At 43.6% G+C, this 19,380-nt stretch overlaps 1 protein-coding gene across 25 annotated transcripts in view; it reads left to right on the top strand.

Moving 5' to 3' along the window:
• Positions 1 to 19,380, top strand: part of SERGEF (secretion regulating guanine nucleotide exchange factor) — a 307,372-nt gene that overhangs the window by 129,844 nt on the left and 158,148 nt on the right. For 15 of the 25 annotated variants that reach the window (XR_003683645.1, XM_028501268.2, XM_028501273.2 and 12 more), the window contains one exon: positions 10,050 to 10,086. Coding sequence is in view for 22 of the 25 variants with exons in the window: in XM_028501268.2 (XP_028357069.1) it covers positions 10,050 to 10,086 (37 nt within the window). In the remaining 3 variants the exon portion in view is untranslated. Of the gene's footprint in view, positions 1 to 10,049; positions 10,087 to 11,217; positions 11,322 to 19,380 lie in introns of those variants that run through there. The other 10 variants (XR_003683644.1, XM_028501260.1, XM_028501257.2 and 7 more) reach the window with 3 other exon arrangements.

Below are 19,380 nucleotides of genomic sequence, written 5' to 3'. Positions count from 1 at the left end.
ATCCAGTTAAAAAATGGGCAGAAGACCTAAATAGACATTTAACCAAGGAAGACATACAGATGGCCAAGAGGCACATGAAAAGATGCTCAACATCACTAATTATTAGAGAAATGCAAGTCAAAACTACAATGAGGTATCACCTCACGCTGGTCAGATGGCCATTATCAAAAAAGCTAGAAACAATAAATGCTTGCAAGGGTGTGGTGAAAAGGGGACCCTCCTACACTGTTGGTGGGAATGTAAATTGATACAACCACTATGGAAAACAGTATGGAGGTTTCTTAAAAAAGTAAAAATAAAACTACCATATGACCCAGCAATCCCACTACTGGACATATACCCAGAGGAAGCCATAATTCAAAAAATAAAACTACCATATGACCCAGCAATCCCACTGCTGGGTATATACCCTGAGAAAACCATAATTCAAAAAGAGACATGCACCACAATGTTCATCGCAGCACTATTTATAATAGCCAGGACATGGAACCAACCTAGATGTCCATCAACAGATGAATGGATGAAGAAGATGTGGCACATATATACAATGGAATATTACTCAGCCATATAAAGAAACGAAATTGAGTTATTTGTAGTGAGGTGGATGGACCTAGAGTCTGTCATACAGAGTGAAGTGAGAAAGAGAAAAACAAATACCGTATGCTAACGCATATATGTGGAATCTAAAAAAACCAAAAAAAGTGGTACCGATGAACCTAGTTGCAGGGCAGGAATAAAGAGGTTGACATAGAGAATGGACTTGATGACATGGGTGGGAGGGCGAAGCTGGGGCAAAGTGAGAGTAGCATCGACATCTATATACTGCCGAATATAAAAGAGTTGGCTGGTGGGAAGCAGCAGCATAGCACAGGGAGATTGGCTCGGTGACCTTGCAATGACCTTGAGGGGTGGGATAGGGAGGATGGGAGGGAGGCGCAAGAGGGAGGGGATATGGGGACATGTGTATGCATATGGCTGATTTGCTTTGTTGTGCAACAGAAACTAACACGGTATTGTGAAGCAATTATACTCCAATAAGGATCTATTAAAAAAAATTTACTAGGATTGGTTCTTTTTTCCCCTCCTTCAGAAGTTATATTATTTATTTGAAATAAGTTTGCCTGTTTTTGAGCTTCACGTAGATAGTGTCATACAGTATTTACTCTTCTGTGTCTGGTTTCTTTTGTTCACGACTTTCTTGAAGATTTATCCATGTTTTGAAGAGCAGTAGGGTTTTTTCCCCATTGTTATAAAGTATTCTGATTATACTACACTTTATTCATTCTACTGATGATCAGTATTTGGGTAATTTTATGTTTTTATTTTTTATGAATAAAGCAGCTGTGAACATTCTTGTACATGTCTTTTGATGGAAGTAAGTAATTGTTTATTTTGGGTACTTGGGAAGTAAGTATCATTTGTTTTGGGTGTGTGTGTGTGTATGTATATGTATATGTATGTATTTACCTTTAGTAGATACTGCCAAACAATTTTTCAGTGCAGTTGTTGAATTTATATTCCTGCCAGCGATGTAAGAGATTTCCAGTTATTCCACATCCTCACCAGCACTTGGTATTGGCAGTCTTTTTAAATTTCAGCCTGTATTGGCTATTAGGGAAAGGGTTCAGGTTTTTTTGTTGTTTGTTTTTTACATCTTTATTGGAGCATAATTGCTTTACAATGTTGTGTTAGTTTCTGCTGTATAACAAAGTGAATCAGCTGTATGTATACATATATCCCCATACCCCCTCCCTATCCCACCCCTCTAGATGGTCACAAAGCACCCAGCTGATCTCCCTGTGCTATGCGGCTGCTTCCCACTAGCTATCTGTTTTACATTTGGTAGTGTACGCATGTCCATGCAACTCTCACTTCGTCCCAGCTTCCCCTCTCCCCTCACCTCCCACTGTGTCCTCAAGTCCATTCTCTACGTCTGCTCTTTATTCCTGTCCTGCCACTAGGTTCATCAGAACCATTTTTTTTTTCAGATTTCATTTATATGCATTAGCATATGGTATTTGTTTTTCTTTTTCTGACTTACTTCACTCTGTATGACAGACTCTAGGTCCATCCTCCTCACTACAAATAACTCAATTTCGTTTCTTTTTATGGCTGAGTAATATTCCATTGTATATATGTGCCACATCTTCTTTATCCATTCATCTGTTGATGGACACTTAGGTTGCTTCCATGTCCTGGCTATTGTAAATAGAGCTGCAATGAACATTTTGGTACATGACTCTTTTTGAATTATGGTTTTCTCAGGGTATATGCCCAGTAGTGGGATTGCTGGGTCATATGGTAGTTCTATTTTTAGTTTTTTAAGGAACCTCCATACTTTAGGGTTCAGTTTTTTTGAGAAGCATGCTGTAGGATGTTTGGCTGGCCTGAATCTGTTAATTACCTGTCTTGAGGTTGGCTGTTCAGCTCTCATGGTTGTATCCTGTTCTCAAGGGCATAAGTAACTTACTGGTGTTGCCTTTACTGAAATTCAGATGCGTTGTTGTGTTAGATGCTTTTAATCTGTAAGGATCAGAGATACTCTCGGGTTACTTTAGTATTGTAAGGATGGTCATAAGTACTGGAAACAGGTGAAGCAAATGCCTTATAAAAGAACAGCTGGAAGGTCGCTTAGAACACAAGGCAGCTCAAAAATCTAGACTTTCTTGCACCGTCAGCAATAGGATCTAGAAAACTCACATTCCAGTGACCTAGCTACTCTTTTTTAGTTTGTTCTTGCTGCTTCTGACTCTTCGGCCGGTAGCTCCTCTGTATATTAACCTTTCTTGGGTCTGTATTTTCCAGCTACGGCTCCAGCTACCACCTAGAGGACTCACACCCTACAACCTTTTTCAGGCAGAATTTCCACATTAAGCCACTTCACAGGCTGTGGCCAATCTATGCATTAACCTGTTTTGGGCAGGTATCTACCCATAGCCCATCCACACCAATTGGGCCATAGGTGCACATAGTATCAACATAACAACTTAGGAGAAAGGAATTTTCTTAGAAGTGCACTATGGGAAAAGCAAGCATTTGGAGTGCCTGTTTAGTTTGTGTATACTAAATTCAAATTCAGTAGACATTTCTCAAGTCCTCTCCTTATCTGCCAGTAGAGTAACTCTGTTGAAAAAGGAAATGAACTGTTCATAGTGAACCTATGCCAGTTCCTAACACTTATGGTTTCCTTTTACATGTTCCCAAATTATATATTTTATATGTTCTGGAAATGTATCTGCAGAACAGGGTCAAACTCAAAGTGAATTTTATTCTCTGGAAGTTGGGGGGTGGTGTGAAAAGGTTTTAGGATGTATGAGATTCACTTGTTTGTTAATATCCCATTTTAAAGAGGAGGGAACTGAAGTCCAGAGAGGTGAAGACATTTGCCCAAGGTCATATGACGAGGAAGTGGCAGGGCAAGGACTCAAGTCCAGGTCTTCTGGTTCCATACTTAGAGCTCTTCCCACTACCCAACACTGCCTGGGGAGACATACCCTACTGCCACACTCAAATTATTAACAGTACAAAGGAGGTTTGACAAAAGCAAACTTTAGCCAAGGCAAGTGGTACGATTTGAGAGAAGGCAGATCTTTTAGGGGCTGAGATGATCTGGGAGACTTCCTCAAGGCAGTGGGTTTTGAACTGGGTCTTGTAAAGTTGGTAAGGTTTAGAATGGTATGGAAAAGGGAGAATGGTGCAAATAACCATGCAAAAACTATGCTTTTAGGTAGCTCTTAAACGCATCCAGGTTGGAGTGAAAAGGACTGAACTAAGATGGGAGCAACTGAAAAATCAAGATATTGAGAAGGCAGAATTAACAGGATCTTGAGACAGAGTAGGAGGGAGATAAAAGAGTCAGAGATCTGTTAGTCACTTGAAAGTTTTAGCCTTAGTGACTGGGGCAGTCTGGAACCAGTATCAGAAGAAGAGGGGCAGTATGTGTAGTGGTTAAGTTCACAGGCTTTGGATCAAGGCTGACCTGGGTGTATAGCGGGTGTGACTTAGCTAGTTTAAGACTTATATTCGTATAGAATGTGCAAAAAAAAAAATTGCTTTGCAGGGAGGATGGGTTCTTTGCCCCTGGACTTTGAGGTGGAGGACAAGATGGAGCCTCTGGGCCCAGAAGTCTCATTCTTTGGCCTCTGTTGACATCTAGGCTTCAGTCAAAAGCTGAAGCCCTCACAAAGGGAGTTAAAGGTGTCTTTGTAAGGCTAGGTGCTTCCAGAAGCAAGCAACTGTGCTGCCTCTCTGCTGTCACCAGGACCTCCTTTGAGGCTATTTCTGAGCCTAGGGGTAAAGCTCCGTTGGCTGACAGGACTGCACTTTGCTGTAAAACATGCCCAGACTCCCAGCCTGCTTTTCTAACAGGTTTGGAAATTCTGGTTTGTCTCCCCAGAGTTCTAAGCAGATGGCAACTGGGTTAGGGCAGAGTTTAGCAAAGGCTGCACTGAAGCGCCCATTCCCTTCCCTGTTAATCCCAGCCGATGAGAGGCTGCCGTTCTGGAGCTGCTTCCCAGCCTGCTTTTTCCCCCCGGGCTGGGCGGCGCCTGCCAAAGACTAGCCGTGAGGATGGGAGCCTGAGCTGAGCAGCCGAAGCCCTCCCACGGCAGAATCCCCAACGGAACGGACGCCCCACCCCGCCGTCACGTGCCTCCACACGTGGGCGTCGTTGCCATAGCATCGGCCGGCGCCCAGGCCCATTGGCGTGAGGCGGAACCAATCAGTAGGCCCCTCAGGCTGCTGCGCGCTATGGGCGGGGGTTCCTGAGCTGCCACCTCGCCGCTGGGACGAAGCTGAGGATGGTCCCTGGTTGGTGATGGGGACAAGCATCGGGTCCTGGCCTCTGCCTGGTTCCTCTCCTTGGAATCTCAGTGCTTCTTCCCCTGAGTCATGGTCGCACCCCGCCCCTCTCTGATTTCCCCGTTTAAAGTGTGCAGCATTGAACAACCTGGTGGAGTTCCCCGAGAGGTGATAGCTTCCACAGCGAAGGCACAGGACAAATGTTTGTTGCCGTTTTACAGCCATTTCCCCCAAGAAAAAGCCCTGGAACAGCCCTGGATAGACCCAGAGGTGGGTACTCCTAGCCCCAGGAAGATGTTTGAGCCTAGTAAACCTGGGGCTCTCCCAGCATAAGATCCCTTGATAATTGGCACAGGGTTGCCAGATGTAAGAACTGGGTGGCGGTGTATTTCCATGCTGAATGGGAATAGGAAGGGTTTAGACAGTTAACAGGACAAAGTTTGAACGAGAATGGTCACAGAATTCTGCACCTCCACCAGCTGTAACACACTGGTAAGTTAACTTACCTCTCTGAACCCCAATTGCCTCATTTGTAAAGCGGTTGTAACAAAGAAATCTTAGATTTAGTATAAGTTTAAATGAAATAATACAAGCAAAGCAGTTAGCCAGGTACCTGGCCATAAGCTCTCAATAAGGGCCTGTCAGCTGTTTTTAGAAATGGTACAAGTGTACCGATGGAAACTAAAGTGCTCACATTCAACATTTGGCAAATATTTTTACATTAATCTACTTTTTGCTTATTCATTCAGTTATTCATTCATTTAACCCATTAATGTATTCAGCATATATTTACTGGGCATCTACTACCAGTCAGTTCTTACCCCAGTTCATCCCTGTCCAACTGTATTTAGTGGGTTCCAGCCCCAAGGGGAGTTGCGGCTCCCTTCACAAGAGCTGATGGAGTCTAGCTTAGCAGGAGGGGTGCTGGGAGATCTTGTCCCTGTGGCACTTGGGGCTTTGGAAGTTGTTTTTTGCAGCTCTGCCTCCTCAGGCTCAGTTGCCTGAACAGAGCAGACCCCTCTAGTATTTGAGCAGCACTGAGACAGGACAACTTTCCACAGGCTCCTCTGTCCCCCATCCCTCACCCTTGGGGAGGTGTGCCCCCTGAATCTTGAAGGCCCCAACCAGCAAGCCGGAACACACTTTCTCTACTGTGGGACTCTGTCACCTAGGACTGACCTCTGTTGGTGGCCCACTGTGCTTTGCTGTCCTAGGATTCCTGGAACAATCCTGTGCTTTTGATACCCCATCATCTCTACACTCTGTTCTTTTAGTGCCCTTCCCTTCCGGCCCTCACTGTGCATCTCAGTGCCTGTCTCCATTTGCCTGGAATCTCCACACCACAACTCACACTTGTTTTGTGACCATCTAACTTCTCTGGGCCGTTGTCTTTGGGCCTCTTCATGCCCTGTACTTGGGCTGTGTGGCAGAGATGTTACTGGGCAGGCACCCTGCTGGATCTCTGAGAGACAGAGGTGCTTAACACACACAGTTCATAAGCAGACATCTCATGTGTGCTAAGGGCCATGATGCGTGGCGCTGTGGGAGAAGCCACGGTAGAACAGCTGGCTCCGCTTTGAGAAGTCAGGGAAGGTGTTGCCAGGAGGTGACCTAAGCAATCTTAGAGGATTTTGGTAGAGGGACAGTGGGAGAAAGGGAAGTCACATCAAGGAGAATAACATGCATAAAAGCCTGAAATCACATGATATTCTTACAGAAAATGTAGTGTGAATAGAAAAAAGGGAATATGTTCTTTGGGGTTGAGAGTTCATGAGTAGCAGGGGGAAGAAGTGAGGCCAGAGCAGTAAACAGGGGCCTACACGTGAGGGACTTGTGAGCCATACTGTGTACTTTAGACTTTGCCCTTCCAATGCTGGGATCCTGTGGAGGGTTTTCTATAGGGGCATGACATGTGCAGAGTTGTATGTAAGGAAGGTGAGACCCATGGCTGTGAGGGGATGGGTTGTCTCATTTGTCCTCTAGCGATTCTGTAAGGCAGATAGGAAAATACTGTTTTCTACTTTTTACACCTGAGAACGCTGAGGCTCCAGAGGTTAAATACCTTGCCAAAGGTCTCAGAACCCGAAAGCAGAGGACCTAGGATTCACCCGGCTTCCTGGATCTGAATCCCTTTCTCATGGGCACACTGCCATTGTTAACAGAGTCTTCTAGAAAGCTGGGCAGTGAGTAGATGCTGACGGAAGCAATGTGAAGCAAATGGTCATTGATACAATCTTGTTGAAGGAGTGTAGCGCTGGGATTTTGCGGCCTGTGGTGTTCAGTCTCCTGACCTCTGTGCCAGTGCACAGACAGCAAGAAACAGCGGGGAGCTTTGAGCTTCAAGTGCAACATTGCCTTGACAAAATCCATTCATCACTGTCTCGCTCATTAATTCACAGCAGCGTCTGACGCTGCCTGACGCTGGCATTTGTCAGTGGCTTGTTTCTGGAAGCCCCTGGTCTTCAAGGCTGGTCGGCTCTGCAGCCCGCAGCCCCAGGGTGAGCCTGGGCAGTCAGAAGCAGGTCCTTTCTGCCTACATTTTGTAAAATGAAATAACTTTATTTTTTAAAACACAAAGGTAGCGTGACCTAGCAGTACAGAACATGAGCTTGGAGATAGGCAAACCTGGGTTTTAGTTCTATGGCTGTGCCACTTAGCAAGCTAGGAAAGTTATGTAATGTATATGAACCTCAGTTCTCTTCTCTCTAAAATGAGCAAAGTCAAACCTACCTGAGAAGATGATCCTGATGAGGAAGATGAGATAGTGTTTATAAAGAGCCTTGGCATGACACCTGGCACATATGAGTCCTCAATATGGTGGCTCTAATTCCTGCTCTTATTGTTCCCACCACCACCACCAGCCACCCTACTGCTACCACCAGTTAAAGAATGTTTGGAAAATAGAAAATAGAAGAAAAAAATCTTATAATCTCATCACCATGATGCAGCTACCCTTATAATTTGTTTCCTTCAAATCTTTTTTCCCCACTACTTCAGAGTATATCAGATTTTACAGCATATTTATTTTATAGCCAGGAAGGGTGTTTTTCCCCTCTATGGTGGGAACTGCATTATATTTATTTTCTTATTTTTAATGGATAATTTTTCTGATTATAAAAATAGTGTGTAAAATTTAGAGAGCATAGAAAAAGTCAAAGGGAAAACCATACTCATAATGCCTCCTTTATGCTTAGCCCAGAGACTATCACTATTAACTTTTTGGAATAACTCCTCACAGTCTTTTATTCATATTTTATTATAGAGTTGAGATCATATTACATATACAGTTTTTATGTGGTTTTCCAGTTCATAGGATATCACGAGTATTTTCCTTTATTGTAAACATCATTTTCCAAGGCTGCATAATAATTTCCAAGTCATCAGATGGCTCTACCGTAATTTACATAGAATTCTCCTATTGTTAGACATCTGAGTTTTTTCCCAGTTCTTCAATCTAAGCAGCTTCCTATGACAGAACCTAGGGAACCAGCCTCAGTATAACCAGGAAGCATATGATGAACTTGTGCTGTGTGTATGGCCTGGGTGAGGCCTGGGGGGACCCCACAGATAGATACAGAGCCTGCCTCAAAGGAGCTCAGAGACTAGTCACCCTGGAATTATTTACTGGGGTAAAAATATACAGGTACTTCTTTGCCAGACAGTGTCAGGGAATCCACCTAAATGTGGGTAACCCTCTTCCCTGTGGAAGCTGAGATCCTGGACGTATAACTTTTACAAAGAAAAAAGCCTCAGAAGCCTTGCTGCCCCTTCTCACCTACCAGTGGTTATTTGGCCTCCAATGCTCAAATGCCTTTTGAGCCTGTTACCTTGACTGTCGGGGGGCCTGTGCTAATTACCTTTGAATATCACTTCCAAGTGGTTTCTCACTGGGAAAGAGTGAGAAGCTATAGCACCAAGAAAGGAACTTGTGTGAGAATCAGGGAATCAGAGAGACCCTAGTCTTAGTTTTGACACACACTTCCTCTGGCACCTGAGGCAAGTTATTTTCTCTTCCCAAGTGTGTTTTCTCCTTGTAGTGTTAAAGATTGGACTAGATGACCTCCAGGGCTCTTCCAATTGACAGTCCATGTGTACCTGAAGCCTTTTTCTTGCCAGGAACTAAAGTGAGTGTCCTGATAAAGGTCACAGGATGCTTCTCCAGAGTCTCGAGTTCCTTTTAATTAGTACCTGAGGAGGCATTTATACTCATATTCCCAATCACTTCCTTCTGGTAGCATTTGGGACACGCGGAGACTGAAAGGCAAGAAGTCTCTCTCACTGGGTGCAGACACAGGATTCAGAACCCCAAATGATTGTCTTTTATGTATTAGGTATTTGTTCTTTATGTACTTTGTTCTTTCATTCATTCTCTCATTTAACAGGTGTTAACTGAGCCCTAAGTTTTGTACAGTCCATCTGTGTAATACAGGGGGGAACGAGTCTCAGCGTTGTTCTCGAGACACACACAGTCTAGTGAAGAGACAGGAAGAAATGTAAAAGACAACAAGATGATTGCTGCAGTGGGGGTACATATAAGTTGCATAATGCAAGGAGTGCTTGAGTCTGCCTAGAAGCTACAGCAAGAGAGTCTCTGGACGCTTTGAAATTTTAAAGGATGAGTGGAAGTTTTCTAGGTAGGCAGTTGAGGAGAGGGCATTCCCGGCATAGAAACAGCATGTGCAAAGGCCTGGAGGTGTTGGGAGTACATGTTGTGTTCAGAGAACGGCAGGTGGTTTGTGTGGCTGGAAGGTGAAAGGGAGAGTGAGCAGATGAGGAAAAGTCAAGCATTTTTCCTCAGGCAAGTCTGTTTCCACTGAATTCTTTGCTCATTTTATCAGTCCAGATGAGAGTGATGGATTTTTAGCTCAGTTTTCCAAAACTGTCATTTGTATTCCCTTAAATTTCCATTTTTATAGTAACACATGTTCATTATAGAAAGTTTGAAAAATACAAAAACGTAGAAAGAAGAAAGGATTAAAAAATATCGCTCATGGTCTCTGCCTAAAAACAAATACTTTAACACCTTGGTGTATTTCCATTCAACAGTTTTTTGTTTTTTCACTTTTTCTTTTTATGTAGTCATGAGTGTATTGTAACTATAGTCTTTTCTACATGATGCCCCTTTCTACTTACTTCCTAAAATTTGCCAAAAAATAGATGTTATTATCATTAAAATATAACTGATCATAAAATATAATGGCTGAAATATATTTTTTGTTTAATGTAACTTATTTTCTTTCCCTTTACAGGTCTCCTGTGGCTCAGAGCATAATCTGGCAGTGATTGGTAAGTAATTAGTATACTCATAGCTGTGTTTATTCTGAAACTCATGGGCAGAATTGGAGGACTCTTGGTTAACCAAAGGCCAGGGTGCATGCGTGTGTGTATGTTGGGGAAGAGTCTGGGAAATGGAAGCCTTTGTTGACCAAGGCTTTGCCAGAAGCCCTTTTTCTAAAAATTTCTATTCAAAAAGGTGCCTGAGCTGGCCTCCCTGTCTCAGGAAGTGGCATTTGGGAATATTAAAGATCTTACAGGCTGGGGGTATCCTGTGTAGAAAGCCAGACATAAAAGGGGAAGAGGATTGGGCTGCTCCTGGTTCTTGAATAAATCCTTTGCACCGAGTTCTTTCCTCTTGCTTGGCTCTTTCTTTGGAGATGGGGGGTTCTGCTCACTGCCCTCGCTGCCATGTGTTTCATGTCACTCTGGAACTCCCAAGCCTCTGATAAATTGAGGCTTCCTCTTATTGATTGTGAATAACCAAGGTTCACTGTTTTTATAATCAGGCCTGTGCGTAGTTCCTTCAAGAAGCCTTCTCATTACTTCCACACGTAGACTCAGTCGGTACAATAAAGAGACAGTGTAGGGCCCGACTACCTGAGTCCAGTGCAGGCTTCTGCTTGCTAGCTGTATGAACTCAGGTAGTCGGGCCCCACACAGACAAGGTGCTTAGCCCTCCATGCCTCATTTTTCTCATTTTTAAAATGGGGAGGGCAGTGGCATCTTCCTCATAGGGTCGTTGCAGTTGTTGTGAGGGTTAAAGGAGTTGATACATGTAAAGCGCTTCGAAGAGCACTTAGCTCCTGGTAAGGGTTTTAGAAGTGTTCGTTGCTATTTTCTGATATCATTAGTTCAAATAATTGCCCTCCTCGGGGCTTTAGGTCTCCCATCTGTGATAGGGAGGGGTAAAAACAGGAAACCAAGGTTCTGTCCAGCCCCGACATTTTAGGACTCTGTTACAGCCCCATCACTATCTGCCTTGAGTAGGTGATGTCTGTCCTGTGTACTTCCCTCTCCCAGCCTCTCTCAGCTTCTGAGGGGCAAGACCCCTGTGTTTTCCTTTTGTTTCCTGCTTATTTGCAGCACCCAGAGCAGTGCCTGGCCCTCAGCCGAGACTCAAGCACTGTTTTCTGAATTAAGCTAGACTGGCTCGCTCAGCTGACTGGGGTGGCAGCAGTTTGAAGCACTACTTTGCAGGCCCGAATGTGATGTGCAAGGAGGCGGAACCAAGGACAGCAGAGGAGGTAGGCTGACAGCCAGCAGAGGGGGTGGGGAGTAGAAAGCGCTGGAGTCAGAGAGGGAGTGAGAACATGTAACAGCAAACCGGCATGCTTTGCAACACCAGATACGTTAGAACTACTCCAGCCTGGGTGTAATTAAGACAAGCTAATCAAAGAATCAGAGGCGGTGCCTAGGATGTTGCTGCTGCTTTCACTGGACTAGGAGAGAGGTTGGCACAAACAATAAGATTGCAGGGAATCTAAATACACGAAAGAACAAAATCCAGTTGAAGGAAGAGGCCAGAGCCAGCAGGGTGGCGGGCTGAGCCGACAGGCAGCCTAGGGCTGTAGAAAGAGCATAGACTCTGCAGGCAGACAGTCTTGGTTTAAACCAGCTCCATCTCTGTGTGAGCTTCCGTTTTTCCCCCTTATCTATGTAATGGGGATAATTCCACCTTGCAGGATTGTTGTTGTGAGGATTAGAGGAGATAATGCGTGTGAAACACCTGGTACTATATAGGGTATGTGTCAGAAATTAATTCATAATTCCATTTCTTTTTCATTTCTCTTGGTCCGGGTGGGGAGAAGGGAGAATCACTTGTTAGTGTAAGTGTTCCAGTGAAGTAATTATTGGTTGGGAGAGAGAAATGGTAACATTCTGGAAAGGTGTGTCTAGCGTTACTGCCCAAGTGAGGAAGGCAGCAGAGGCGGTGGGAGAGCAGGGCATGGCATGCTGATGAACTCCTCGAGGGCAGACCTCTTATTTTCTGTTTTGTCCCCAGTGCCTGGGGCCTGGCTCACAAGCTGCTGAATGAATGGTTCCAGAGTCAGGAAAGGTGGGCCCAGTCACGGGACTCTGGACATGTCCACCTGCCTGCATGTGAGCCAGGATCAGAGGCTCCCTGACACCTGGGGGAGGGGGCCCTCAGTGGGTGCCCTGCAGGGTGCAAGCTATGTAGCAGGAAGCGATGAGAAGCCTCCTGTTAGCCCTGGCAGGAGGCCAGCAAGAGGGGGACAAGCTGGAGGAGGAGAGTTCCTACCGGCTAAAAGCCTGGCTCTCACAGCCAGCTCCCCCCTCCACCCTCCTGCCCTTGCCTACTTTAGGTGGATTTCCCTGCCTTCAGTCTCATCCCCGAGATGCAGGCCCTCAGTGCCTGGTGCTGGGTCACACACGTGACAGGCATAAAATGGTTGTAGAATAGACTAGAACAGAATATAGAGAAGCCAAACTTTGCTCAAAAGTAGAGGTGGCCTTAATATCTAATGAATGCACAGCAGACAGATCAAACTGGAAGGGAGGGGAAAGAGATTGGTGAAAGGATACAATTCAGGACCTACTCTGTCTAGGAATGGACACAACTCCATGAAGTGTTTTTGTTGTACCCACTTCATAGAGAAGAAAACTGAGACTCAGAGGTTAAACAAGTTGCCCAGGGATAAGTACCAGTAAATGGTAGAGCTGTGTGCCTGACTTCTAAGAATGCTCCTTTGACTCTCTCATATCCTCGGGGCCGAGGCAGGATGCGGAGTGGTTAAGAAGAGCACAGGCACTGGGATCATATCGCCTGGATTCAAATCCTGGCTCCTCCGCTTATGAGCCATGTAACCCTGTATAAATGGCTTAACCTCTCTGTCTTGATTGCCTCATCTGGAAGATCATATTATTGACCTCATAGGGTTGTTATATGAAGTGCTAACAGTGCCTGACACAAAAGTAGGCTCGGTGAATGTTAGCTGGTGTTGGTGTCGTTGTTATATGTCAAGAATATAATTTAAGGAAGTAATTGTAAGATGACTATAAGAAGGCTGAGGCTCAGGGTGGGAGTCTCAGAAGCTGGAGAGAGAAGTGTCTCTCCCACCTAGAATGTCAGGGTCCAGGGCAGGACCTCAGCATAGCTGCAGAACGGATTTGTAAACTGGAGCCTGGGTACCCCGATCTGGGAGATCTGGAAATCCCAACAGCCCTGGAAACAGTGCCAGCCCAGATTTGCTCCAGGTCAGGATTCTGCTATCCGCTGTTCCAGGCAGGGACTCGGGACCTGCATGTTCCAGCCTGAGGGAAGCCCCTCAGCAACCACATTTCAGGCTTCTTAGGAAATCAAAATAATTCGACTTTGATACTTCATTGCTTCCAGGTTTCTTTTTCCCCCCTTCTTTTGCAATTTGGTTTGCTTCTTTTCTTAGTTTTCCAATGAAGTTTCTCTTGACCTGTTCTGTGTTTGCTGCCGGGTCACTCTTCCTCAGTGAGCCTGATTCCTCATCTGTAAAACCAACATCACAGTACCCACCCCTAAAAATTGTTTTTCCAAATGGCCTAGGTATGTCGGTTGCCTGCGCGGTGCCTGCTACAGAATAGGCGCTCAGCAGGTGAACTTGGCAGGTTCATGAGTTCATTTGCTTGCTTCCTTCCTTCCTTTTCACCCAGGATTTCCCTCCACATCTGACAAAGCTGGCTGGCTCCCATTCGTGGGCATAGGCAAAGTCAGCAGAGGTGAGATGAGGACATGTGGCCACCACTTGCTCAGAAGATCCCTGCCTGCCAGGGGCAGGCTCCCCAGGCCCAGCTCTGTCTTCAGGGCCCTCACTTCCATGTCTGGTTGAATTGGCTCCAGCTGTTTTGCTTCCCCCCAGGAGCAGCTTATTTTGGCTTGAATGGGCGATTTGTTTGCCTTCTCTCCTGATGTGCGGTTGTTCAGCCTTCCCTTCCTGCAGAGAAAAAAGAGCTGACCACATTTTCTTTCTTCCGCTCCACGCAGACCCTTGGAAGGGATTTTATTGGTGGCCTTTTCCTGGAGCACTCACGCTTGCCAGACAGGCATTGTTAATGGGTTAGATATTTGGCAGCAAAGTGTAGAGTGTCCTCCTCCAAGCAGAAGCATCTCTTTTACCAAATTGGAGCTATAATCTATGCAAGGATCTTTTATTTTTAATTTTTTTCATTTCACAGATGACTTCCAATTGTTGAACCTTTGTACCTTTGTAATATGTGTGGCAGAACAACTGACCTTGCATGGCCTGAGACCCATCAAGTGGGGTCATGTGAGGATTTAATAGCGAGAACTAACTCATTCTGACGCTGGCTATAGCCCTGAGAGGCAATACCTCCAAACCCAGGGCCTTGTAGAGAGCTTAGAGGCAAGGACAGACTTGTACAGTCCTATGCACAGTAGGATGGGCAGAGCGTAAATGCTTTACTTACATTGTCCCATTTAATCCTCATACCACATTGGTGCATTGTTGTTAACCCCATTTTCTAGATAGGGGAAGCCGAAGCTTAGGCTGAGCAGTTTGCCCCGCCAGGTCATCTGATCAGGAGGAACCTGTGTGTCGGATCTTTAACCCAGGCCTCTATCTCCAGAGCCTGTGTGGTCTTCTGCCTGCTGCTGCCTTCCTGCAGACCGTGACTGTCTGGCCTGTTTTTAAGGCCACCAGATAAGATTATTTCATCTCTTCATTTCAATATTGAGTTCCCCTTCATATTGGCAAGTTCTGTATATGTAGATTATATGTAATCTGGTTCAGATTAAGCAGTTCTTGGCATAATAACCAGATAAAATCGTGATATTGATGACATTGTGTTGTCATCACACTTCCCTCTCCACCTTCTGAGATTCCCACCCCTTTTAGGATTCTTTTTCCCCCTTCCGTTGTCCCTTCTGTTTAAAAAATTTTTTACTTATTTAATTTTTGAGTAATTAATACATGTACATTATTTAAAACTTAAAAAGCACAAAAAGATTTAAAATGAAAAATTTCCCTCCTGCTTTATCTCCCATCTATCCAGAGTGCCAAAACCCTTCTACCACATGTGCAGCTAATGCCTATTATTAGTTTCTTATGTATCTTTTTAGTTTCTTTTTGCAAATATAAGTGAATACTAAGATATATTTTTATCCCCCTTTTTACGTAAATTGTAGTATACTTTACATGCTTTTTAGTGTCTGATTTTTTTTCTTTCAATAATTGATCTGGGAGATCTTTCCATATCAGTATAAAAGCCTTTCTAGTTCGTTATTACAACTACGTAATGTTCCAGTGTACCTATATACTGTGATTTATTTAATCAGTGCCCTGTTGATGGACATTGAGGTATTTCCTGTCTTTTGCTTATTACAAGTAATGATGTAGTGAATTACCTTGTATATATGTTATTTCATATGTGGGTGAGTGTAGCTGTAGGGTAAATTCCTAGAAGTAAAATTACTGTATCAAAGAGCAGGTGTATTTGTTATTTTGCAAGATACTGCAAAAATTGGCTTCCGTAGGAATTGTACCATTTTCCACTCCCACCAGCAGTGTATAAGAGTGCCTGTTTCTGCAGCCTCCCTAATAGTGTGTTAGGAAACTTTTGGATTTTTGTCAATTTAATAGGTGAAAAACTACTCAGGGTGGTTTTGGTTTATTTTACTTTTTAAATTGAAGTACGAGAGAGAGAGAGACAGAGAGAGAGACAGAGAGACAGAGAGAGAGAGAGAGAGAGGGAGAGAGTCAAGTGCACAAATCTTAAGGGTTCAGTCTGATGAGTTTTTATGTATGTATATACTTAAGAAACCACCACCCAGCACAAGATACAGACCATTTCCAGCACCCACCCCAGAAGCCTACCTCATGCTCCTTTTCAGTCAGTACCCCACCCCCAGAGGTAACCACTATTTTGACTTCTGTCTCCAGAGATGAGTTCTTGCCTGTTCTTGAACGTCATATAAACGATGTCATACAGTGTGAACTCTTTTGTCTGGCTTTTTTTGTTCAACACATTGTAATCATAAGAATCATCCATTCTCTACATAGCAGTAGTTCTTTTTTATTGATGAGTAATATTCCTCTTATGAATATACTACAACTTATTTATCCTTTTTTTTTTTTTTTTTTTTTTTGTGGTACGCGGGCATCTCACTGTTGTGGCCTCTCCCGTTGCGGAGCACAGGCTCCGGACGTGCAGGCTCAGTGGCCATAGCTCACGGGCCTAGCCGCTCCGCAGCATGTGGGATCTTCCCGGACCAGGGCATGAACCCGTATCCCCTGCATCAGCAGGTGGACTCTCAACCACTGCGCCACCAGGGAAGCCCCTTATTTATCCATTTAACTGTTGGAGCATTTGAGTTGTTTCCAGTTTGAAGATTGTGAATAAAGCTGCTATGAACATTCTTATACATGCCTTTTGGTGAACATATACATTTATTTCTCTTGAGTACATAACTAAGAGTAGGATTTCTATATTACTAGGTCACATGTATAGCATTAACAGATTCTGCTCAGCAGTTTTACAGAGTAGTTGTACCAATTTATACTCTTACCAGCAACATATGAGAGTTCTAATTGTGCCATATCCTTGCTAGGTATTTTTAATCTTATTGATTTAGGCCATTCTGCTGTGTGTAGTATGGAGTCTCACTGTGATTTTAACTTGCATTTCTCTGGTAACCAGTGATGTGGAGCACCTTTTCATATGCTTATAGGCCACTTGGGTAGCTTCTTTTGTCTAGTGCAAAGACTTTGCCCATTGTTCTAAAGTGGGTTGTGGGTTTTGTCTGTTTTTCTTAATGATTTGTAGAGATCCTTTATCTTATGAATTCAAGTTCTTTGTTGGATTATATGTATTGTGAACACCTCCTAGGCAGTCGCTTACTCCTTTTTTTTTTTTTTTTTTTTTTTTTTTTTTTTTTTTTTTGCGGTACGCGGGCCTCTCAGTGTTGTGGCCTCTCCCGTTGCAGAGCACAGGCTCCGGACGCACAGGCTCAGCGGCCATGGCTCACGGGCCTAGCCGCTCCGCAGCATGTGGGATCCTCCCGGACCGGGGCACAAACCCGTGTCCCCTGCATCGGCAGGCGGACTCTCAACCACTGCGCCACCAGGGAAGCCCCTCTTTTGCTCTTTTAATGATATCTTTTGATAAATAGATATTCTTAATTTTAATGAAGTCTAGTTACTCAGTCTTTTTTTTAATGGTTTGAGGTATTTGTGCCCTACTGAAAACATTTTACCTATTCCAAGGTCATGAAAATATTCCCCTATGTTTTCTTCTTAAAGCTTTATTCTTTGATTTTTACAGTTAGACCTAAAATCCATCTCAAATTAGTTTTTTAAAAATTGCTCCAGAACCACTTATTGAAAAGTTCATCCTTTCCCCATTGAAGTTTGAAGGCTCTTTTGTTGTAAATCAAGAGTCTATATTATATGTCGATTCTGGTTTTGGACTTTTTTATTCCATTAGTTTATTTTTCTATTTGGGTGCTATACCACACCATCTTGATTATTGTAGCTTCATAATAAACTCTGATATCTGGTCTTGTAAGCCCTGCAACTTTGTTCTTCTTTTTATTGTGGCCTTTCTAATCTCTATCTAGTTTTACTTACTATGAATGAAGGTTGAGCATTTTTTCATATGTTCAAGAGCCATTTGTAATTTCTTCTTTATGAAGGCTTTTTCCATACCTATATTGTTCTTCACTGTTACTGTAACAAATTACCACAAAATTAGTGGCTTGAAAGAACACAATTGTATTCTAGAGTTTGAGGTCAGAAGTCTGAAATGGGTCTTAACTGGGCTAAAATCAAGGTGTGAGCAGGCAGTGCTCCTCTCTGGAGGCCAAAGGGAGAGTCTATTTTCTTGCCTTTTCCAGCTTCCAGAGGCTACCTGCATTCCTTGACCTGTGGCCCCTTTCATCTTCAAAGTGTCAGTGGCTTGGCGAGTCTTTCTCACATCACATCGCTCTGACCCTGACTCCCCTGCTTCCCTCTTCCACATTTAAGAACACTAGAGATTACACTGGGCCCACTCAGATAACCCAGCATATTCTCCCTATTTTAAGATTAGCTAATTAGCAAATTTAATTTCATCTGCAACTTCAGTTCTCCTTTGCCATGTAACATTACATTCACAGATTCCAAGAATTAGGACTTTGGGAGCTTATTATTCTGCCTACCACAATATCCTTTGTCCTTTTATGCAAGTGAAGTGTTGGTCTTTTTCTAATAAATTTCTAGGAGCTCTTTACATATTAGGGAGATTAGGCCTTAGTTTGTGATTTGAATTGCTCATATATTTGCCTAGATTTTTGCTTTTTTAAAAAAATTATTCAGGGCTTCCCTGGTGGCGCAGTGGTTGCGCGTCCGCCTGCCGATGCAGGGGAACCGGGTTCGCGCCCCGCTCTGGGAGGATCCCACATGCCGCGGAGCGGCTGGGCCCGTGAGCCGTGGGCCCAGCCGCTCCGCGGCATGTGGGATCCTCCCGGACCGGGGCACGAACCCGTGTCCCCTGCATTGGCAGGCGGACTCCCAACCACTGCGCCACCAGGGAAGCCCGTAATTAATTTTTTTATCTTGATTTTGTGTTAGCACTTTTATGAATTCATCAGTTTTCTATTAGAGTTCTGAAAATGCTTATTCATTCGGTTCAGCAGTATAGTCAGTTACCAGAAACCTGTACTTGTCAGTCTTTTCCATGAATTCCTTGAAGATGAAACCCTTTTATAGGAACATTTTTGCAAAAGTGTCAGAGTACACACAGAACTGCCTGTAAATGACAAAAGACTTAAAAATGACCACAGTTAAAGATTTGATGAAAGTTCATAATAATGCTATTGACAAGGAAATTTAGTTACTTCTGAGATATACATTTTAAAATAATAACTAGAATTATGACTTATAACATTATACCAGAACATATAAGATTTATAGGAATTTCATGTTGTCTGAAACATTTATATTAACATATTTCCATACAAATAACCCAAAGAAAGTTTAGTATTAGTTTTTTTTTAATTTTTAAATTTAATTTTATTTATTTTTTTATACAACAGGTTCTTATTAGTCATCAATTTTATACACATCAGTGTATACATGTCAATTCCAATCTCCAAATTCATCACACCACCACCACCACCCGCAGATTTCCCCCCTTGGTGTCCATATATTTGTTCCCTATATCTGTGTCTCAACTTCTGCCCTGCAAACCGGTTCATCTGTACCATTTTTCTAGGTTCCACATACATGCGTTAATATACGATATTTCTTTTTCTCTTTCTGACTTACTTCATTCTGTATGACAGTCTCTAGATCCATCCACGTCTCAACAAATGAC

This window comes from Physeter macrocephalus, chromosome 16, assembly GCF_002837175.3.
Source record: "Physeter macrocephalus isolate SW-GA chromosome 16, ASM283717v5, whole genome shotgun sequence".
Taxonomy (NCBI): Eukaryota; Metazoa; Chordata; class Mammalia; order Artiodactyla; family Physeteridae; genus Physeter; species Physeter macrocephalus.
The sequence above is the reverse complement of the archived record's forward strand: the minus strand, read 5'-3'. Positions and strand labels throughout refer to the sequence as shown.